Source organism: Cladophialophora immunda (genome assembly GCF_000835495.1).
Source record: "Cladophialophora immunda strain CBS 83496 unplaced genomic scaffold supercont1.4, whole genome shotgun sequence".
In the NCBI taxonomy this organism is placed as follows: domain Eukaryota; kingdom Fungi; phylum Ascomycota; class Eurotiomycetes; order Chaetothyriales; family Herpotrichiellaceae; genus Cladophialophora; species Cladophialophora immunda.
Window position 1 is genome coordinate 4,234,983 of NW_015622544.1, and position 22,056 is coordinate 4,257,038.

At 54.2% G+C, this 22,056-nt stretch overlaps 5 protein-coding genes across 5 annotated transcripts; 2 read left to right on the top strand and 3 right to left on the bottom strand.

The window, feature by feature from the left end:
* Nucleotides 1-5: 5 nt before the first annotated feature.
* PV07_07816 (uncharacterized protein) lies at nucleotides 6-4,549 on the bottom strand. Its single transcript, XM_016394931.1, has one exon. It carries the CDS (start codon nucleotides 4,317-4,319, stop codon nucleotides 114-116), a length of 4,206 nt encoding a protein of 1,401 aa, XP_016248350.1. The 5' UTR covers nucleotides 4,320-4,549; the 3' UTR covers nucleotides 6-113.
* Nucleotides 4,550-5,473: 924 nt separating this feature from the next.
* PV07_07817 (uncharacterized protein) lies at nucleotides 5,474-6,724 on the top strand. The gene is made up of 2 exons (XM_016394932.1): nucleotides 5,474-5,903; nucleotides 5,960-6,724. Exons 1-2 carry the CDS (start codon nucleotides 5,601-5,603, stop codon nucleotides 6,491-6,493), a joined length of 837 nt encoding a protein of 278 aa, XP_016248351.1. The 5' UTR covers nucleotides 5,474-5,600; the 3' UTR covers nucleotides 6,494-6,724.
* PV07_07818 (uncharacterized protein) lies at nucleotides 6,681-8,409 on the bottom strand (the record flags this gene model as incomplete). The annotated part of the gene is made up of 3 exons (XM_016394933.1): nucleotides 6,681-7,412; nucleotides 7,487-7,790; nucleotides 7,859-8,409. The coding sequence occupies 3 exons, from the start codon at nucleotides 8,407-8,409 to the stop codon at nucleotides 6,681-6,683; spliced, it is 1,587 nt and encodes a 528-aa protein (XP_016248352.1).
* A 1,130-nt stretch (nucleotides 8,410-9,539) lies between these two features.
* On the top strand, nucleotides 9,540-10,898 carry PV07_07819 (uncharacterized protein; the record flags this gene model as incomplete). The annotated part of the gene is made up of 3 exons (XM_016394934.1): nucleotides 9,540-10,101; nucleotides 10,157-10,678; nucleotides 10,741-10,898. The coding sequence occupies 3 exons, from the start codon at nucleotides 9,540-9,542 to the stop codon at nucleotides 10,896-10,898; spliced, it is 1,242 nt and encodes a 413-aa protein (XP_016248353.1).
* Nucleotides 10,899-19,833: 8,935 nt separating this feature from the next.
* Nucleotides 19,834-21,959, bottom strand: PV07_07820 (uncharacterized protein). The gene is made up of 2 exons (XM_016394935.1): nucleotides 21,893-21,959; nucleotides 19,834-21,831 (listed from the first exon to the last, which is right to left on the bottom strand). Exon 2 carries the CDS (start codon nucleotides 21,724-21,726, stop codon nucleotides 19,921-19,923), a length of 1,806 nt encoding a protein of 601 aa, XP_016248354.1. The 5' UTR covers nucleotides 21,727-21,831; nucleotides 21,893-21,959; the 3' UTR covers nucleotides 19,834-19,920.
* Nucleotides 21,960-22,056: the final 97 nt, after the last annotated feature.

Here is a 22,056-nt window from a genome sequence, read left to right on the forward strand (position 1 = left end):
GGGGGCAAGAGAATGCCGTCTCTTACGCTCTCAACCAGATCATCGGTCCCAGCAGATCGCGATCCGGACCTTGAAACACAATCATAAGAAAGTTCTGGCCTCTCTCCAGCAGCTTAGGCAGCAAGATCCAGTCTCCACGGCGCAAGCATCTTCGCTTTAAGAAAATCCTCCGCCCTGCCCGTCCCTTCATACGCCCTTGCTAATTCCTCCGCGGTAAGATTGCCACCCGGTGGGATCTGTCTCTCAGCATTGAGCACCGCCATCTCGGCAGCGTAAGCACCGTCGTCCTCGTTCCCCACGGCCTGTGCGAGTTCAAGCCAGCCTTGCGGTTGACCTGGTGCAAGCATGATTCCGTTAAGAGCATCTGCAACCACCGCAACCTCGTCCACTTGGCCAGTGGAGGTTTTCCGAGGCCGACACCCAACGATACCAGCCAGGACTCTACTGACGCGGATCTTGTCCAGCACTCCGATCTGGTCTCCACGCCTCAATGCCTTTAGATCTTCCTCTACAGCTTCCAGCACATCTTCATCGTTGTCCAACAGGCCAGTGACCGCGAGCAAAGCGACGGCCTGGACATGTTCCGGATGGTTCTCAATCACATCAAACAGCTGCGATCTGGCCGCCTCCTTCTCCTCCGCGCCACCCTTTGCCCACAGGACCTGGGCCAGCATGCAGACCACGTCTGGTTCCCGATCGGATTCCTGCAGCGCCACTTCAAACATTTTAATCGAGCTCTCAATCTGCTTCAAGTGACTGTGTGCAAGGCCTGCCGTAAGGTGTGCTGAAAGTCGCCATTTCCGGCGAGCTTCCGCATATGCCGGGCCAAGATCACCGGGTTCACCAGAAAGATCGAGCGCCGTCTCCGCATTCGAGACTGCTTCTTCGAACTCGCCAGATGCAAGCTGTGCACGGGCTAGATCGGCTTTCGCCTGCGCATACCTGACCAGGTACTCGTCCGACTCGGACTTTTCGTATTCGGCTTCCGCAGCGTCGCAGACTTGCTGCAACACCTCGACGCTCGTAGAATGATCGTCAACCCGTTCCGCAAATAGCGCCAAGAGGTGACTCGCGATCATATCACCGGGCTCCAGCGCATGAAATTGGCGCAAGGCGAAGAGCGGCCTCAACAACGCAGTGACCTCCTGGGACCGAGAAGGGTCCTTGAGCAAATGGTCAAACGCCGACAGCGCAAAGTGGCGTTTCGCAGGGAGGACATAAGAGTCCGCAATCTCGAACGCATGCATGAACAGTCCCCTAGCTTCATTCAGGCTTCCGAACAACATGGCCAGGAATCCCTGCCCGATCCATGCCTCTGCATATTCCGGATCCTCCGATTGCGCGCGCGTGAAAGCTTCACCTGCGAGCTGGGTATCGTTGCTCAGTAGATAGAGTACTCCAAGATTCGTCCACGTCCAAGCATTGTTCTCGTTCAAGTGCAGACTTCTCACAAACGAATGCTGCGAGACTTTGGGGCTCAGCGTCATAGTCACCACGCCCAGTGCGTTCCAGAAGTCGGAGTTGCCGGCTTCCAGCTCAATGGCCCGCTTGAAGCACGTCATCGACGCCCTGAGCAGTCTGCGAGGTCTCTTGCCTTGTAGTCTGAGGGAGGCGCCGCCGGAAACGTACGCTTGATGCTCTGCCCAGCCGAGGTTGTACCACGAAACGGCTTGGGCGAGTTGGTCGGACGAGGAAGCATAGACGGCGCGTTTCTGCGCCAGGATCGCGGCCACGAGATACCTGTCCGCTTTGTCCGTAGGAGTTGGAGAGTCGGCAGCGACCGTGAGGAATCTAAGTTCGACCTTGTCGGTTTCTGCGAGAGTGTTGAGTTCGTCGTGAAGCGAGATCTGCAGCAGATCGGCCACCGCCTGAACGTTTACTGAGTCCGTGTATAGTTTGACATGCCCCAGAACAGAGCACGCATCGCCGACGGTTTTCCACAAGTTGAACACGTCCGTGCCTTGCTCTGCGATCTGGCTCGCCAGCTCAATGGCAGACGAGGCAAGTTTCGCCGCCTCGCCAAACATGCCCAGCGCAACCTTTGCCCAAGCACTCTCGGAAAACGTCTGGAGCAAGGCGATGAGCACCCCAAACTCTTTCGGCTTCAGCACAAGGATCTCTCTATATGCGGCGATGGCCTCGTCAAAGGAGCCCATCTCTCGTTGGACATTGGCAAGCATGTACTTGGCGAACCAGGTCTCCTCGGGCGACAAGCCGTGGTCAATGCTCGCGGCTTTGGCAAACGCTCTCGTAGCAGCGACGTGTCGTCCTGCGTTGTGATAGCTCTCGCCGAGTCCCACCCAGGAGTGGTAGTCGTCAGGCGCGATCCTCAGCGCATGCTGGAAGGACACGATCGCTTGCGCGTAATGCTGTTTGTTCATCTGCACAACGCCCAGCGCCGTGAAGGGCCAACTGTGCGCTTTCTTCTTTGAACCCGGCGCCGGCCTGGCTTTTCCCGACGTCACGACGCGTTGGGCGACCAGTTCCACGAGATCCCATTCTGAGTTGTCGGCAAAGGTCTTTGCGAGGCGGTGCGCAGCTTCGAGCTCCGAGGTGGAGAGCTCAAACGCCTTTTGCAAGGCGACCCGGGCTCGTGCTTTGCTTCTGCCGTAGTCTTGGAAGTAGATCCCCAAGAGGGTGTATGCGGGTGCGTAACTGGGGTCGGCTTTGATGGAGGCGATGAGGAACTGGTATGGCCCAGACTTGTCTTTTCGAGCGGCCGCGGAAGTCTCAATGTGCCAGTAACAGTACGCGATGCGGTAGAGCGTGACGGATTTCATGCTCAAGTTCTGCTGCCTTTCCGATTCGATAGCTGATAGCACCTCCTGGAGCTCTTCCAGGCCGTCGCGAAGTTGTCCATTGTGCGCACGGCACCATGCAAGCTCGATCTTGATCCTGGCATTATCTGGATCGCGTTCAGCCGCTTGGTGGAAGAACTTGACTGCTTCCGCATAGTCCTCGTCGTCTTCGTATATCAACCCCACACCCAGCAAAGCAGCAGTAAGCTTGGGCTTTCGCCAGAGAATGTCTTGGAACAGTGCTTTGGCTTCGGGATGATGTCGCGGTGACTGAAATGTGATCAAAGCATTTGCAAGGATGAGGTTGACACCGTCGAGGCTGTTTTGCAGGTCTATAGCATAGCGTCGCTGAGCGTCCAAGTGCAATTTCTGAGCCTTCCGTGCAATATCGACGGTGCTTTCCCATTCTTTCAAGCGGAGGTAGACATGCGCCATGATTCGATGCCCAAGCAACGACTCCGGACAACTCTCAAGGCCTTGATTCATTAAAATGAGCTGCTCTGCTTCACTCAGCTTCTGGGGTGTCTCTTCTCCCTCCTTCTCTTCAACTGGTAGGTGCGGAAATGGCGAGGCGTCGCTGTCGAGAAAGCCTTGGAGAACCTTGCTCAGGCCGTCCTCAGGGAAAAAGCCCACAAACTCGCGAAAGATGTTGACATCCCATTCTTGCAGCTCTTCGGCATCAACCCACTCAAGGGCGACTTTCCAAGCCAGGAGAAAGGGGTGTTTGATGATGACCATGCCGTTCGCCATATTCAAGACCTTGTCCCGTTGGTCCGGCTTAGATTCCTGGGGCAGGACAAGCAAGTTGTCGAACATGCGTTGGAACAGTTTCTGTTCGAGATCGTGGCGGGTATCGTCGTCCCTTGTCCAATCAATGAGAGCAGCGTACTTTTCCTCGATTTGAAATCTGCTTATGGCCTCGCATTTAACTTGTCGAGTCACCTGCTCAATCTTTGCGCCGAGACGCGTTCTTCTCTCACCAATCTGCGTGTTGACCCATTCCCTCTCTTCAGCTTCTGCCGACTCCAGAATGCGTTGGTAAGCCAGGCTCGGTTGCAACACACGGCCTTCGAGTGTAGAGTAGAGGCTTGAGGTCGGTAGAATGAGCTCGAGAGCCCGACGGTACTGTGATCGGCTGCCATGCTTCTTTGCAAACAGCTCATATTTGTCAATAACGTTCTGGCATTGTCCTTTGTCATCTTGCCCGGCGTATATCTCTGCCAACTTGAATGCCACATCATGATATTGGTTCAATTTGGCTTTCCCTTGCTTGTCGTACAGCGTCACTAGCCCCTTGTAAGCTTGGACGTCGTCGGGTTTGACGGAGGCGGCTTTGTGCAGGGCTTTCTCCGCAGCCTCCAAATCTCCAAGCTTCTCTCTTGCGAATCCGAGGAAGAGGGAGGCAGTGTAGTTCTTGTCATCTTGTTTGAGCAAATCTTCGGCTTGCTCGGCGGCTTTGGCAAACTGGCTGGCGTCCAGAGAGGCTTTGACCGCCTTCAAGGCAGCCTTGGACGAAGCCATTGGCAAGAATTTGGCAAATCGACGCCCTCACACAAAGCAGATGACGAGGAATCAAAGTGTCTCGCCGCAGTTACGCGTTGAGGAGGAGGATTTGGCCAGATCACGTTGTCGGATCTACTGCCTCACCTTAGACTGGCGCCTCTCTGAATAGCTTTGCCCGTTACACAGAACAACAGCACCTTCCCCATATTGATAACTTGATCTCGGAGCTGAGCCTGCTTGAACTGATTTTACACGATCGTGAAAGAAAAGGACGAACAGATGAAATCATCACGCTCATCACGTGTACGGAGTGATCTTATATGAATTGTACTCCGCCCAAGTCTTGGCTACGGGGAAGCATATAATCACACTCCCCTTCTCGATATCTGACAGACTGACACGCCCGACTCTCCTTCTTACACCAAACGTCGACCTTCTCACTCCGTCCGCTTACTACGCGCACTTGGGACATACTGCCGCTTCTCGAAGTGCAAACTATCTTAAAATTTGGACCATTTGATGAAAATGGGGTATTCGTCTCGAGTCCATCACTGGGCCCCCAAAACAACCATTTCGAGATCACGCGTCGCTTCACAGACCAGGGAGGGCGTTGTGTGATTATCTCTCCGCCGGTTATATGGCTCTATTGAATATGCGACGCCAAACGTTGCTCAAGCTTTGCCCTTCCCTTATGGGACTGTCGTTGGAATCAATGCATTCATGAGTCAGGCTGGATGTTGTCCTGACACCATATGAATCTGGCTGAAACATGGCCTGCTCGGTGAATTCAATCCGGTGTCATCAGAACTAGGCTTTAGGGGATCAACAAATGACAACACGATCCTCCGAACTTGAAGCCCTTCGGTTGCCTTGTAGGGATGACGAGGTAAATCAGAGATGAGCAAATTTATCTAACGCCTGGGTCCACTCTGGCTGTTATCCTACAGTCGAGATTTGACAATATGCCACAATCGGTCTGGTTCGGCCAACTACATGTACCTCAAGCAGAAAGGCGTCTCGGAAACATTTGGACTTTCTAAGCCTCAAAGTGGTGGTCCTAACAAAACGTCGGAGACTCGGAGAGTTTTCGCATATCTATCCGATCCGCCGTCGGAGAGTACCTTAAGAAGCTGGTGAGTTAAAGGGGCATTTATAATGCGAAGGCCGCACGGGTATCGTCCATCCTTCTGCACCTAGACAAGGTGAGCTGCTTGGACCTTCAAATACCCAAGGCATACCCTGAACAATCCTCCGAAGTAAACACATCCGTTCTTCTAGCTTCAGTACAGACGGCACGACATGGACCCCGCCCAATTCGACAAAATGTTTTCTCAAGCCGACCGTATCATGGGCCCATTCGCAGAAGTGCTCCTTCGGCAAGCCAATTTTCCACCCATGGCCGATTCCCGGCTTGTTGTCCTTGACCAGGCGTGCGGAAGCGGTGTGGTTTCCTCCCACATCATGTCAAGGCTCTCCGCAGAAGAAAAGTCCAGACTAGATCTCACATGCGCCGATATCTCCGATGCAATGATATCAAATGTATCAAGACGCATCGAGACCTCAGGCTGGGACAATGTGTCCGCGGTAAAGACTGATGCTATGGTCTGCTATGCCCACCCTCTAAACGTTTCTGCCCGGCACTGACACCGAGTTGGCAGGACACAAAATTTCCCTCTTCCCACTTTACGCACATCTTCTTCAACTTCGGCCCACAGATTCTATCCAATCCGCTCGACGGCATTAGAGAATGTCACCGCATTCTACGGTCGGGTGGGGTCCTGAGCTGCAGTACCTGGCAAGACGTCCCGTGGTGGGCGGACTACCGTGCAGGAATCGCAAAGGATCCCTCGCTGCCTCCATTCCCGTCCGATGAACAACTCGGACATGCATTCTCCGACACCACAGAACGCTGGAATAGCGTTGAAGACGTCAAAGCCCATATGCAAGAATGTGGCTTTCGTGACGCTGAAGTCCAGGTTGTGGAGAATACCACGAAGATGGACGTGGCAGAGGTCGAAGCCATGTTGCCATACTCTCTGGACATGATGGTCCAGAAATTCTGGAAGGACAAGTTCGAGCAATTCAAGGAGCCTGCACGGCGGGCCATCTTGGATCACATGAAGGACAAATACGGGTCTGGGCCGGTTGTGTGGAAGTGGGTGGGCATAGTCGCCGGTGGCCGGAAAGGATAAAAGCCTCGATGGTCGCCAAGATGGGGAATGTCAGAAAACACAGACAGAGACCACATATTGTCCGAGCCAGCCCAGCAGGTATGATGTTCATTGTGAGACTTCCACAACAGATATCCCGCGCGGACATCAATGCAGCAATAGAGTTAGGCTCTAGCGAAGAAGAGATATACATAGAACTCTGAACCACCTACGCGCGTCGCCTGATACGAATAGGGAGCGGGCCCGGGTTTGAGTTGAACCGCTCAAAAATCAACAGTTCCTGCCCTTCCCGCTCGAGCTGTATGTCATACCGTCTGACCAAACTGGAAATCAGAATCTGCAGCTCGATGATGGCGATGTGTCGGCCCAGACACGCCCGAGGACCCTGGCTGAAGGGAATATAGTAATTGCGCAACGCCTCCAGTTGGACGGGGTCGTCCTTGTTCAGCCACCGGTCGGGGTTGAAGCGGTCGGGTTCGGGGAAGACGGTCTCCTTCCGGTGGATCGAGAACGGGGGCACCGCGACCACAGTCCCCTGCTTGATATGCCGGCCGGCGATGATGGCTCCTTCCGGGGCAACCACAAGGCGTTGCAAGGGGTACGCGATCGGGGGTCGAAGCCGGAGGGTCTCGTCTATACAAGCGCGAAGATACGGCAGGTCCCGGACCAGGTCATAGGGGAGAATCTCTTGAGGGTCGTCGGGGCTGACGCGTGAATCAACCTCAGCCCTCAGCCGGCTCATGGTCTCCGGGTTGGAGAGGAGGTGGTAGATGGTGCTCGTCAGTCCGGCGGCTGTTGTGTCGCTCCCCGCGTTCATCAGCACTTGCGATTCGGCGACGAGCTCGCGAAAGGGGACTGGTCGATCCGAGCCCGCCTTGTCCTTTAAAATGTTGGCGATGAAGTCCTGGGTATCACGTTCCGGAGGTCCTTGCTCTAAACGCTGTGATGGCGTTGTTGTCAGCACCGACCTGACCAGTCTCCTTTCATCCCAGGGCGTGCTTTTTCTTTGCTCACCTTGCGTAATTGGTATATGCAGAGATTCTCAAAGTCATCGGCGTCTTTAGCGTGGGTTACCCGGTACCCAAGGGGAGTACAACGAGAAAGCGCCTTCAGCCAGGGCACCGTTCGCGGGGAGACAACTTGAGCGACTGTCAGGCTGTGGCGGACGCCTTGTTGTAGAGCATTAATCAAGCTCCCGACCTCGTAGGATATGCCTCCTTGGGTCTGCGCTTGCCTCGAGTCCCCGCCTTGTGTCAGAAACCCGGTGCAGTATCCAAACGCCATGTCCGAAATGACGTCCAGTGTAAAATAGTTCAACCTGAAATCACGTCGCGTCAGCCTTGTGGGTGGATACAGGTAATGGCTCATGGGTGATCAGATATATACCATTGACGGATGTTGAACGACTGCTGGGCTTTTGGGTCTGCCTCAGATGCAGCACAAAATGCATCGATGCGCACCAGCAAGTTCTTGAAGTTCTTCCTGATGACTGGTTCCATATCGACAACAGTCTTCAGGGCAAAGGAATTTGCGAGATACTTTCTCTTGCGACCGTGGTCATCGTGGTCCCTCGTGTTGACAATGTCGTGGACGTCGCCGGCAATCTTATCGTAAAACACATCTTTGACGATTTTCCTTGCTGCCAGGTGGCCGTAGATGTCCTTGACCGCTTGAGGATCGTTGAACATGAGCATGTTCGGCGCGACGCGGAGCACGTCGTCTTCGCATTTGGCCAATTCTGCGTGTATTGTGGCCGACCGCCGTTGCATCCACGTCTCCCACATGAGCCATAACGGAGTGGTGGCAGCAAGAAAGCTGGGGGCTCGATACTTCCGCAGATCCAAAGGATCCAGCCAGAAAATAACAATGGGCCTCAGCAGAAGGAGCACGGCACACGAGAGTGCCACGAGAGAAACGGCTGCGACTGGAGTTATCATGGCCGTGACTGCATGGGCTGGAAGATACTACCCTTGCAGACATCTTCCTCTCGATCTCTCCCCTCTCGCGTGTATATAATATACGCATCTTCGGAAGTTGTTCGTCAAGGTCATCTACACCACGAAAGGTTTCTATCCAAGAAAGGGAATTGTGTACGCGAACCGTGCCAGATTCGTTACTACCGGCAAGCGGCATCCATGATCGTCACGGCGATGGCGGAGCTTCAACAAGCCTCGGGCACTTTTGCTATTAGCGGTAAGGCGGGCAGCGGAGTAGAGAAGCAATGTGAGACTCCGTTCTCCCATTTTTCCTTCTTAGGTCCAAGTATCGCTAAGTGCATACCACAAGGCCGAGGGGCCCAAGTTCTCGTTCACTTTTACCACCTTTGATTTGAGAGATGGGCAAAAGAGCGCACAATATCTGGTATGCCATGCGGATTGTTCGCTGTAGGTGTCCACCAACGCTAAGCTGGGTAGCACAAACTGTCAAGAACGTCATCTGAAATGTAAGGTGGGAGCAAGCTTGGTTACAGGATCTGCTGCTGACGGGCTCGAGGCGATGGCGACGTCTCAAGCTGCACGCCCTGCAGGCGTTCGGACCTGCGCTGCGTCCCAGCACCGCGGTTTGTATTCAAAGGGGCCAGGCGGAGAGATAGTATCGCGGCTCGTTCCAATCCCCAGCGCCATCATCCACCTCCAGCATCCCGGCAATCACGATCAAAGTCATCCAACAAAGGTAAATGCTGGCAGGTTGCTGCCAAAACTGTCTGAGGACGACGTAGTTCGGTAGAGCCGAGTCTGGAACACATACACGATGCTAACTCTTGCCCTCTCGAAACCAAGCCATTCGCTTCTTGGACGAAACTGAAGAGACTACACGGCTGTTTGCCACCTCCCAAGATCAGAACCCTGAAGGAACCGCAGCATCGTCTGCAGCAGACGGTATCGAGGCGGTGGCCAAACATTCCCGCCCCCCTCCACCATCATCCGCCGACCCGGACACGGAGAGAGAGTTCGGGCATGACAATGTATGTATGCAGCAGCATGATGCGAACACAATCAGTGCTCCTAGAACGAGCGCCGTACAGTCCTTGAGCATTCCAGGATTCCCACTTGACCGCAGTTTCGGGATGCAGTACCTTGATGCGCCGGAAGAGCAGGCCGAGGCATTGCCTTTCGCGATGCCGATCCATCGCAGCCCTTCTAGGACCGACACCACGACGACAACGGGCGTCAGCGTCCCGGAAGCCTGGAGTCCATCTCCATGGACTGCAAATGACATCTTTGCCAGCTCGAGCTCTCTTGACGCTGACCGCTATGCTGTCCGCACACCACCACGGCGTAGTGGACAAACCCTCAGCTCGGACTTTGGGCCAAGAGAAGCACAGTTGCTGAGAACATTCGTCCAGGAATGGGGACCTTTGCTGGACTGTACAGATGCGCAGAAGCATTTCACAAACGCAATCCCTCAACTGGCGCTGAATGAGTCCGAGTGCCTGTTGTATGCGATATTGACCATTACAGCTCTGTACCTCAGTCGGGTATCCCAGTATCCTTCGTCGGCGGCTCAAGCTTACCGACAGAAGTGCGCTCGGGCGTTGATACCGATCTTACAAGAAGATCCTACCAACATGCATGAGGCGAGCATGTTTGCGACCTATGTCTTGCTGCGAGTTTATGACCATCTGACAGGTCCGCATGTCGAGCGTTCTCCAATGCGGAAGACTCGTGGCTGACTTCTCTTTAGTGAATTTTAGCAGTGAAAGAGTTCCCGACACAATATTTACGGAAGGGCTGGCACTTTCTACAACACCCTGGAATGCGTACGCCACACAAGCATCCCTCAAACAAGCCGCGTTTTGGGTCCATTTGCGACAGGACATCCACGTGGCATTATTGCTCGAATGCCCGGTCAACGTCGACTACACCTTATATACACAGACGGTGGCCGTTGCACAAACCATCACAGAGCGGGGCACGGTTGACTGGAATGCGGATCGAGGACACGAGCAGGATGGTTCGGCGGCGACCAGCGCCATTGTGGTCGAGTGCGCTTGGGCGAACCGAATCGTGGGCATCGCGCTCAACGTTGTCAACTATTGTTACAGCGACTCCGAGAAGACGGTCGACCAATGGGCCACGCTTCTTGTGTCCCTCGAACGATGGAACATCGAGAAACCGCCTTCTTTCTCGCCTTTCTTCGAATGCAAGCCGGCCACCTCGACGGGCGAAGGGTTTCCCCACATATACTTAATGAGCGACTGGCACGGTAAGCAATGCCTCATGAGGATGGAGTATCGTCGTCCAAGTTACTGAGCCACCGGGAGATAGTGATCGGGCTCATGTACTACCACCTGGCCATAGCCATGCTGAAAATTCACCACCCAGCCCGGAAAACGAACAAGTTGGGCTCGTCAAAGTTCTTTCTGAGCGACGACAAGGCATGTTTCCTCTTCCCGGCAGCCGAAGAGAAAGATCCGCTAATCTGAATACCGTGGTTAGGAGGAGATTGCTTTCTATGTGTTGCGGCTATGTGGGATTGTTCATTCCAACCCGATCCCCCAAGCCCTTATTATCGCAACCGCGATGGTGAGCACGGCTCGATACTCCGTCCCATTACAGAGGAGGGGCGCTTGCTGACACCCTACAAAACACAGTTCAATGCCGTCGGGAAAGTGTTGACGGAATCTGCCTCCCAGGCGCAGATGCTGGAGCTATTAGAGAAGGCACAGAGAGACACTGGGGCTCCCATTAGCAAGGTCCAATCAAATCTGAAAAAGGCCTGGACTTCTGCAAGTCTGCACTCGACGTGATGCCTTGTCGAACCGATGCTATGCGAAGCCAGCTGACTCGTCGCTCCACACAGGTTGTTCTCAACAATCGGGATTAGCTCAATTGTATATAGACGAGGACAGAGAATGTGCAGCCACTGGAGCACAGACAGATCAATTACTAGTTCACGTGGGTTCACGACAGCGGACAGAGCGATGGCCTAGTCCAAGATTCGAGACAAGCGCTCATTGATCTGTAATGATCTCAAATTGGTAGACCGAAGCACCTCGAAAGTGCGTTTTCCAGGAGAGCTCGAAACCCCAAGGGTTCCGCATTGCTTGCCGGCACACTGGCAGAACGAGAGGGCGGATGCATCTCATCGGAAAAGTTTCGGACACGACTCTTTTGGTATCCCGGTCCTGGTTTGTTTCCTCCTGTTTTCCGCAGACATTTGCCTGGCCGGAATGCTTTGGTAGGTAAGTGATTTCTCGCAGCACAAGCCTGGAAATCTCGGTGTCGCCCGAACCCCCCAGGACAAGCCGCTATTGGAGAAAACATGTGAGCTTGATGCCGCTTCTTGTACAGCGCGGCAAGCCAAAGATGGTCATCCAGGCTCGCCGACTAGGCGGATAGGTGTCCAGCCACGAGTCCTAACGTCGAAATCCTGGAGAAGAAGGAACAGGCTGGCCCTCTGCACTCCGCATCTGGGCTCCCCGGTGCGGATACTCGCCTGTGCATCATTCCCACAACCCTCAAACTATGTTCCCCAGATCTAGTCTACTTTCAACGAAGGGGGAAAACATGCCCGAGAGACCAGCGCGGTTCGTCCATAATTTCCCAATTTTGCTTCGATCCACCCCCGGGGGGGTGGGGGACAAGGGCGAGAGACGAGATGGACTGACTCCGTGTCGGCCACCTGACGAACCAGCCATTCTTGATGTCTCTCGATATTGTCCGAGGATATAATGGTCCTTGGCTCCCAGCGATCTGGTAGAGAGGCACCACTCGACATTCTGGCCAACGGCTCAGCTTGACGATTCCAAACAATTCGACCACCATGGGGAAACAACGGTTGTTCGGACGGGGTTTGCGGCTTCGCATCTTCGTCACGATTGCATGCGAGATGGGTAACGCTTCTCCTTGCTCCTGTTTCGTTGATCATATGGACTGACTGTGGACCTAGCATTCATGCTGATGGGTATGGCCATATACATCTGCCTCCCAACTCAGGCTAGCCAGCGGGTTTTCTCTGACTTCTCCAGGCTACGACCAAGGCGTCCTGAGCAGTGTCGTCTCGAACGAAGACTTCCTCGACAAGATCGATCACCCCGACGACGTGCATCTGGGTATTATTGTCGCCACGTACAATCTGGGTTGCCTGTCCGGCTCGATCCTCACCTTCTTCCTGTCCGAGAAGCTCGGCCGTCGGCGATCCATGTGGCTGGCCATGAGCTTCATTCTCGTAAGGGGAAAAACCCCGATGCCTCTGCTTTTCGGAAGATTTCCTTGAGAAGACGCTGACTCTGACGCAGGTCGGGGCAACGCTGCAAGCAACTGCGTTCACGCGGGCTCACTTTGTGGTTGGGCGCTACATCTGCGGCATTGGGACGGGCATTGACACCTCGACCGTGCCAATGTACCAGGCGGAACTGTCGCACGCGTCGTCTCGCGGGCGCCTCGTCAGCTCAGAACTTCTCTTTGTTGGCGTTGGTATCGTCACAGCGTACTGGTTCAACTATGGCATGAACTTTGCTGCTGGGTCGGAATCCTGGCGACTGCCCATCGCTTTCCAAACCGTCTACGCTCTCGTATGTGCCCTCTGCTTCCTCTGTTCCCCTTGAAGATCGGAAAAGAAAGAAAAGCAGTGGAAGTGTCTCATCGGCCCCAATTAACCACTCGGTTGCGACCTCTAGATCACCATTGTCGTCGTGTTCGGCATTCCCGAGTCCCCCCGATATTTGTGCAAGATAGACCACTTCGACGAAGCGCTCGAGGTCCTCTCGGCCGTATGGGACAAGCCCAAAGACGACCCGGCCATCCGCAAAGAACACGACGACATCGTGACCGCGCTGGCGATCGAACGGGAGCACGGCGAATACAAATGGTCTCAGCTCCACAAGTCCGACCGTGTCCACACCACGCGACGGGTTGTTCTCGCCTATGTGATCAATTTCATGAACCAAATGGCCGGCATCAACATGATCGTGTACTTCATGCCGACAGTGTTGCAACAGAACGTGGGCCTGTCGGCAAACATCTCCCAGGTCTTGGGTGGATGGTAAGGATGCCACGTATCCTCTGCGAAGATGCCCGAACTCAAGCTCACGCGTGCCTCTAGTATCAACCTCATGTTCCCCATCGGCGCCCTATTCCCGACCTTCCGGGCCGACACATACGGTCGAAGAAAGACCATGATGTGGGGTTCTTTCGGCCTCGGATGCTGCATGATGATGATCGCCATCCTGCTGAGCTTCCGGGGCAAGTCTGCTGAGAAGCCGACGTCCAACGCCGCCGTGGCGTTCTTCTTCCTGGTACGTACCGTGTCCTCTGTCCCTGGATCCTTTCCGCGTGCCAGAGCACTGAGACAATGTGGCGGGATAGTACATGCTCATCTTCGGCGGCTCCGTCAACTGCATCCCCTGGGTCTACGGGCCGGAGATCCTGCCCCTGCACGCCCGGGCCAAGGGCAACGCCCTGGCCGTCAGCGCGATCTGGCTGTGGAACTTCTTCGTCGTGATGATCACCCCCGTGGTGATCAACCGCATCCAGTGGAAGTCGTACCTGATCTTCACCGTCCTCAACTTCTCCTTCATCCCCGTCCTGTACCTGTACTTCCCCGAGACCCGCAACCTCACCCTGGAGGAGATGGACCAGATCTTCACGCAGGGCATGTCGCCCGTCAAGGCCGCCGAGAGGCTGCGTGCGGAAAAGGACCGTCGCGCGCAGGAGGGGGGGAGTCCCGACACGTCGGTGGTGGAGGTGCACCTCGCAAACCCGGAGAAAGAATGAGGTAACCCCCAGGCATCTGGTCTGGAACCAACCGTCGAGTGGAGGAACTGGAGCCGTCGGTGCGGATGGGAAAGGTGCCTGGACCTAGATGTAGGAATGCGCAATAAAGTGCTGGCCAGCGACATATCTCGTGAGTTGGTCCGGTTGAAGGGGTTGGATGCAGCCGAGACCGTTTTCCACTCCTGGATTGCGTCTCCTTTAACCCCTTTGACACGTCTTACGTACTCCTGGCTGTTATTCGGGGCTTCCTGAATAGATAAACATGGGAAGATATTGAAGCCAGGCCGCCCTAAGCTTCGCTCTTGACCTTATACAATCCGATTGCTTTTGTCTGCCTGGATGGCTGGCTGGTCTTCCAAGTACGAAAGTCCTAAAGCCTGGGATATGTGTGAATTATCCAGGGTCCGGAAAATAATGCTTTCGCCATGAGGGTGAGTCCTCTTGTTCGAGCACATTCACACCAGGCAATCTACCTCAACGCCCAAAAGGGTCGGAGAGTCTCAGGCCATATTTGTGTAGCGAAGTGATGCCGCCCTGTCGAAACTAAGGTCCATGCAGCTAGAGCAAACCCCTTACGCACGAAGCTAGTTGGCGATATATTCGGGAAATCCACTCCTCAACCCCACGGTGAGGCCGGCGCTGATTATATTGGCCACTGCAGCATCAACATATCTACGCAGCTCAGTGCGGTGATCTAATATGCGAAGATGTGGGAGTTGTTCCACGAGCGAGAGGGATCGACCGAGCGATACCCACCGCAGAACAAGTGCCACAAGCTGAATTGCGAGCAGGATTTGGGGGGTTTTCTGACATTGGATCGCCGAGCATGCCGGGGGATTGCAAATGGCAGGATAGATGGCAAGATAGACGATACACACAATGTATCTTGTATCGATATCCTCTCCCCCATGGCTGAAGCTCCGAGACCTTTTGTTGATCCAATCTTCTCCCCCATTCCTCCTTTGTCACACCGCGACCATCTAGTCAAGGTCGATTTCATGCTTAGGGACGACATCAATGGTGTCTTCGGTGTGACTCGTCCCTCCTTTTGACAGCCTCTCGTTCTCGAGCTCGGCGATCCTGCGGCCGGCGCCGTGTGTTTCCGTGGCGGCGAACTTGCGCGCCGGGACGTGGTTGTGGAAGAGCTCGTCGAGTTCCTCGAGACTCCGGTGCTATGTGGCGAAAGAGAAATTCATCAGCCATGTGCGTCACGTCAAGAGGGGGAATCAGAAGGGTCGTAGGCTCACCGCTATCTCCGGCACTCTGAAATACGCATAAAAGGTGGCGACGACGCTGATCCCGCCAAAGAGCCAGCCGATATTGACGCCGATGTCGTTCAGCAAGTACGGGACACAGAACGCCACGAGCCAAGCGGCCACCACACTAGAAACAACGTACGGATTAGCTGAAGACTCTCGCTCGGTTCATCGTCAGAGAGAAGCTGAAGACGTACTTGATGGTGCTGCTGAATGCCATTGTCTTTTCTCGGAGCGCCCCGGTGCCGATCTCAGATGCGATCTGCGCGAGAACGACACGTTAGTGAAAGATCATATCGGTTCCAGGCCGGGGATATCGAGAACGTACCACATAAGCCAGGGGTGCCCAGGTGCTGCGTGACGGACGGATTAGCGATTACGGACCCTGACAAGCTGCACACCACTTACCCCGAGAAGAAGAAGTTGAACAACATCACACAAGCGACGAGGCCGTGTCCGTCTGCCACGGTCGGGTTCTTGATCTGGCCAATGCCGGCCATGGAGAACAGAAAGACAGCCTGCCCGATGGCACCGATGATGAGCATATTGCGTCGGCCGACAGTGTCGAACAGACACATTCCGATGGCCACGCCCGCCCAGGCCACGGTCGAGGAGGCAATATTGTACTTGAACGCATTGGCGCCGAGACCGACCGTCTTGTAGAACCGGGGTGAGTACTGCGACACGAACCCTTGGCCGGTAAACTGCTGCAAGATGAAGACGATCGTGGCAATTTCGGTCCGGCGGAGGTTGGTGCCCCGGAACAGGTCCAGCCAGGGGCCCTTTTCGGTTTCTTGCCGCATGGCCTCTTGGATCGCGTCCGCTTCTTCCTTGCACGCGCCCGCGGCGACATCCTCCTTGGGTCGAACCCGCTCGAGGGTTTTGATGGCTTCGTCCTTCCTCCCCTTGAAGATGAGCCATCTCGGTCCCGAGGGCAGAAAGGGAGGCGTGAAGACAAGGATCACCGGGACAATGGCCTGGATGGAGACGGGGATGATCCATCCCTTGGAGGTTGTCGTGGTGGAGAAGTTGTTGTTGACCCCAGCGGCCATGATCTGCCCAAACTGAATGAAGAGCTGGATGGATCCCACCACGGCACCACGCAGGGATCCCGGAACAATCTCAGACTGGTAGGTTGTGGACGTGTTCTCAGCCAAGCCGACGCTGTAGTAGACGACGATTCTGCCGATCACAAATTGCGACACCTTGTGCGCCGTACATTCGAGAATGACGCCGATAAAGCTGATGAGACAAAGGACCCAGATGGTGTATCGATGCCCGATCCGTTCGATGTATAACGGGGCCGTCAAAGTCCCGCAGAATTTACCGGCGAAGGCGACCGAGGAGATGAAAGACGCTCGTGAGGCCGAGAGGGCATACGAGCCATCGGTGCCGCTCGGTGTCCCGAATTGGCGTTCGAAGGCCGGAATGCTTTGCACTCCGGCGAAACTGGTCGTGTCGAAGCCGAACAGCATGTTGAGCATTGCCGTGACAAAGCTGCAGAAGAAAAGGGGCCAAGTCATCTTTGCAAGGACAGACCGGAAGCCCCCAGCCTTTACCACTGCACCTCTCGCCATGGTGATTGTAAGAGGATCAGTCCCCGAGAAATGTCTGGTCAAAAGAATGTAACGACTGATATCTCGGTGCTCATTGTGAGAAAAGGAAGAGACACAGTCCAAGGAGGAGTATATAAGCCCGGCGGGTTGAGGTTAAGCCTTCCAACACCCATATGTGAGTGCTCTATACTTTGCGCGGCAGGTCTGTCGCTGGGAGATATTCGTCGACTCCACCTCCCCTTATGTGGCATGGCTAACACGTTTCAAGTGGAGGGAATCGCATAATTGTCGTGGAGAGGCGTCCATCCGGAGATCGTTGCGACGTACGCGACCCAGATTCCTCATTCTGGAGAATGATGACACCACCGGAGATTGAGCCGAGTTACGCGACGTAGACCTTCGGCCGGACTTTGTTGGCGACATACGCGACGGGAGACCAGCAGGAGCCAGTATGCTTGCTTCTGATGGGGATACAATCTGGACCCAGGCCACAGCATCCTATGAACATGACTGCTGTACATGCGAGAACCCCGTTGGATCCATTGACTCCGTCCGCCGATTCGCCGGTTGATGGCCACGTTGACCTGAATAAGGTCTTGCCTAGCTCAAGGGCACGATAGGCATATATCCCTGGAGATACAGCCTTGAACTCGACCTTTGCTTCAAACCCTACTACAGCGGCCAAGTTTGTGCGAGAGACCAAGACAAAATGGGTTCCATGAAGCGACCAAATTTTCTGGTCATCCTGGCCGATGGTAAGTGCTCATATATGTTTGGTACCGCGAGTTGATGCTGAAAGGTATAAACTAGACCTCGGATACAGCGACATTGGTTGTTTTGGAGGCGAGATACGAACGCCCAACATCGATGCTTTGGCGAAGAATGGTGCCCGCTTCACTGACTGTAAGTAACATCCATATGTCGGAGGAGGATGCTAAACTGTCTTTGAAGACTACACGGCAAGCGCTTGCAGTCCAACACGTGCCATGTTGATGAGCGGAACAGACAACCACATAGCTGGAGTGGGTGTCATGAGTGAGCAGAAGGGGCGTGATCCTGAGAGATGGAACGTTCCTGGCCACGAAGGGTTTTTGAAGTGAGTTGTCCCATGATATGCTCCATCGTTACTGAGATCTGACAACATATTCTCCTTCCAGCCATGATGTAGCTGCAGTGTCCGAGATCTTGCAGGAAGCTGGTTACCATACCTTGATCAGCGGCAAGTGGCATCTGGGTTTGCGTCCAGAGAACAATCCAGCAGCGCGAGGCTTTGACCGGTCGTTCTCCTTGCTGCCCGGGGCTTCCAACCACTACGGGTGGGAGCCTCAGTTTGGCAAAGATTATCTCAACTTTTTCGTCCGCATCCCGCTCCTTGTAAGTCTGCATTTCCTCGATTTGAGGCCTCGATCGTTTGCTAAGCCGTGGTTAGTACACAGAACAAGGCAAACGCTACGAAATGTGAGTTCTTCACCTCTCGGAGGGCAGCGGTGCTCTGATCGAGCGCCATAGGAAACCTTTGTGCTGACCGGACAACAAAGAACTCCAAATTTGACCCATGACAAGAAGGGATTCTTTTCATCAGACTTTTACACCGACAATCTTATCAACTACCTAGAAGAACGGACCGAGGAGAACAAATCGAAGCCGTTCTTCGCGTATCTGCCATTTTCGGCGCCTCATTGGCCTTTGCAATGCTCCAAGGAGGACCGCGATAGGTATAAAGGTGTGTATGATGATGGCCCGGATGCTCTCCGTCTGAGACGTCTGGAAAGACTCAAACAGTTGGGTCTGGTGCCGAAGAATGTCAGGCCTCATGAAGTCGTGACGCCTCTGGGCAATCCTGAGTGGGAGGAGATGACTGAATATGAGCGCAAATGCTCTGCTCGCAGCATGGAGTGTTTTGCTGGCATGGTGGACAATATCGATCAAAATGTCGGCAAGATAGTCGAGTACCTCAAGAAGATCGGCGAATTCGAGAACACCTTCATCATTTTCCAGAGCGACAACGGCGCAGAAGGAGCGACGTATGAAGCGTTGCCGACAATGGGCGCAGATCTCATGCGTGTCATCAATGCCTACTATGACAATTCCTTGGACAACATCGGAAATGCAACGTCGTTCGCCTGGTATGGCACACGGTGGGCGCAGGCCTCGACAGCGCCGTCGAGACTGTTCAAGATGTACACTACCGAGGGTGGTATAAAGGTCCCATTTGTCGTCCACTACCCCGGTTTCGCAAAAGAGCATCAAAACGGTGCTCTCATCCGTGCGTTCTCCAGTGTGATGGACATCTGCCCTACAATCCTCGACCTTGCGGGTGTTCAGCATCCAGCGGCGGATGGCAAACCAGGAGAATTCCAGGGTCGAAAAGTATTCCCGATGAGAGGGAAGTCTTGGGTATGTATCATCGCGAGATGGATTGCAACCATGTGACTGACTGCTATACCAGGTTCCCTTCATGACAAGCACAGGGTCCAACAATGACGCCCTTGACACAATCCACGATTCAAACAGCAGCATGGGCTGGGAGCTGTTTGGACGGGCCGCCATTAGGAAAGGGAACTGGAAGCTTGTGCATATCGAACCCAAATTCGGTGGCCGTGAGGACGGCAAGTGGCAACTGTATGACCTCTCTACAGACAAAGGCGAGATTGAGGACTTGTCTGAATCGAGACCGGAGATTGTAGAGGAGCTGCTGCAGATATGGGAGAAATATAAAGCAGAAACTGGAGTGGTGTGGGGTCAACCAATACGCTATATCGGAGAAGAATGGGATGGCAACGCCGAAGAAGGCATCATCGGCGGCGACGCCATCACGCAAACCACTGCCTGGATGAAGGTCAGGAAAGGCGAGGCGCCACCGTCAAGCCGTGTTTAGGTGTAGAAGCGCAATTCATCAGGCAACGTTTGATAGCATGTCAACAGAAGCCAATGTCCTCAAACGGGGCCTGTGTGTCGACTAGATCTTCGCCCCAGCTGAAGTCAATGTTTGCCCATTGATCGAATTGAGCCATTGCCCAGTCTATATCGTACAGACCATTGCCCCAGTCTGCTGCGAGGCGAAGCGTGTCAGGGCTAATGCCTTGTTCGGTGTCCCCATAGTCTGTTGGCAGAGGCATGTGGGGAATATTTGAGGAATTTCCATCAGCATTCAGCGCCACAGGAGCGGAGATGTTATTTTCTTTCGTTACCGAATTCGTTATCTGAAGTTTGGAAACCGAAGAAGTTGGCATTTTCGAGGCTTCCAAGTCATCGGCCGCACGGCTTTTTGCAACCTCGCCAAAGGTGCCGTACAGATTCAAAGTAGGGGATCCTTGCCGTGAAGGAGGATGTGTTGGGTTGCCAGACACTGAACTCACGAAATCAGGCACGTCCAGGAAAAATCCGTGTAAGCGAGCAAGTTTGTTTGCAGCAAAGAGCAGCTTTTGTATCGGCTTGGACCATCGAGCAGTTCTTGCCGCACACTGCACACAGAGCTGTAAATCCTCTGCCACGGAAGGTGGTAACAGTGGCGAAGGATTTCCAACCGTATTTTGTCCCTCCACCGAGATGATTCTGATGGCTAGACAGCTGCAAATTGCGATGAATGGATCATGTTCTGTCGCAGTTCCTTCCAAAAATTGTCGCACAACTTTGATTATGTTGAGAGCATTTTCAATCCGGCCCCGTCTACATAAATCAATAAAGTGTTCAGGTGGCGCGGTCTGTGCCCTTCTTGCCGGTGCTCTCGCTTGGATCCCGATTCTGAACAGGTCCGCGGAAGCTGCAAAGTACATGATGTGTAGCGTGTAAAGCGGAATTGGAGACTGGTCTGTAAAGTGTTTCATGTTGACCGTGAGTTGGAGTTCGCCTGGCAAAGTCGCATAGAAGTGTTCGAGCTTTCGCTGTAGGTCGTGGAAGGGCGAGTCCGCTAGCCAGGGGGGAGAGTCTATAAGCGGTTCATTGCCGTTGACGTCTGAATTTACATAATGGAGTATTTTCATCCGCAGCACGGCCATCTTGATCAGGTATGCGGATATGCTGGGGCAAGTGTTGGGAGCGGTGACAGACGTCGTGTGCCGATCAGACCAGAGCTCCGCTAACGTTGGCTGCACAGCACTGGTGCCACTCCTGCGTTGATAGCACGACTCATCCGACGGTAGTCTAGCTTGTATGGCAAAAGGATCCATGGCCGAATATAGTCGCCGAGTTCCCGCATCTGGTACTGATTCCATGATGAAGCAGCTCCATATGAGGCGACGGCGTGTCTCCAGAACTGATGGAGGCAGAACCGTGTCTGTCTGTACAGGACGTTCTGTCGGTTCCAAGTGTAGCTCGAGCGCAAATGCCAGTCTGATTGCCAGTGCTGACAGGAAAAAGGAGCTCAACACTGAACCCCGATGCCATTCGTAACGTTGCAAGAGCAGGAGCGTTTGTAGATTTACGGTTGACATACGTCGAAAGATCTGAGGAACGATCAATCCGCGACATTCGTCGGCCCAGCGGTCCGCTGAAGTGGCGCTAGGGTCCAGGGAGCGCATGCCCGTGGCAAGAACAATCAAAAGGAGGCTGTGCGAGACAAGGCCGTTTTCGAGCATAGCCATGAAGGTAGGACGATGCAGTATGGCAGAGAAACAGAAGTTATGAGGACCCTCAAAATACGCCTCGAGGATGGAAGCCGTCTGCCGACGATCAGGAAGTGGCTCTTTGACGAAATGCTCAATGTCCGCAGTATCCGCTCGCATCGCTCGCGGAGCAGCCTTTGAATCGCGGGGCGGAAGATTGCAGGGCGTATGAGATGTCAAACATTGCTGACAATTGCTGCTATCGTCCACGACGCGACATCGAAGCTGTAGAAGCAGAGTCAGTGTTGTCGCCGTGTATAGCCAAGCAAGCAAGCAAGCACCATGCCTTTTTCTCCCGGCATCTTGTACAAGCTCGATGTCTGCGTGAGCGCTGAGAAGCACCTTGCAAAGAAGGCCCGCTGACCGAGTCCCATACACATTGAAGATTCAGGCGCGAACAATTGCCGCACGTATCACGATGCTCGTCACATTTGACCTGGTGAGCGTCAA

Coding starts and splice junctions, on each gene's coding strand:
- PV07_07816 (XM_016394931.1), bottom strand. CDS start 4,319: ATGGCTTCGTCCAAGGCTGCCTTGAAGGCGGTCAAAGCCTCTCTGGAC.
- PV07_07817 (XM_016394932.1), top strand. CDS start 5,601: ATGGACCCCGCCCAATTCGACAAAATGTTTTCTCAAGCCGACCGTATC. Junction 5,904..5,959: donor CGGTAAAGACTGATGCTATG/GTCTGCTATGCC, acceptor CCGAGTTGGCAG/GACACAAAATTTCCCTCTTC.
- PV07_07820 (XM_016394935.1), bottom strand. CDS start 21,726: ATGCGAGCGGATACTGCGGACATTGAGCATTTCGTCAAAGAGCCACTT.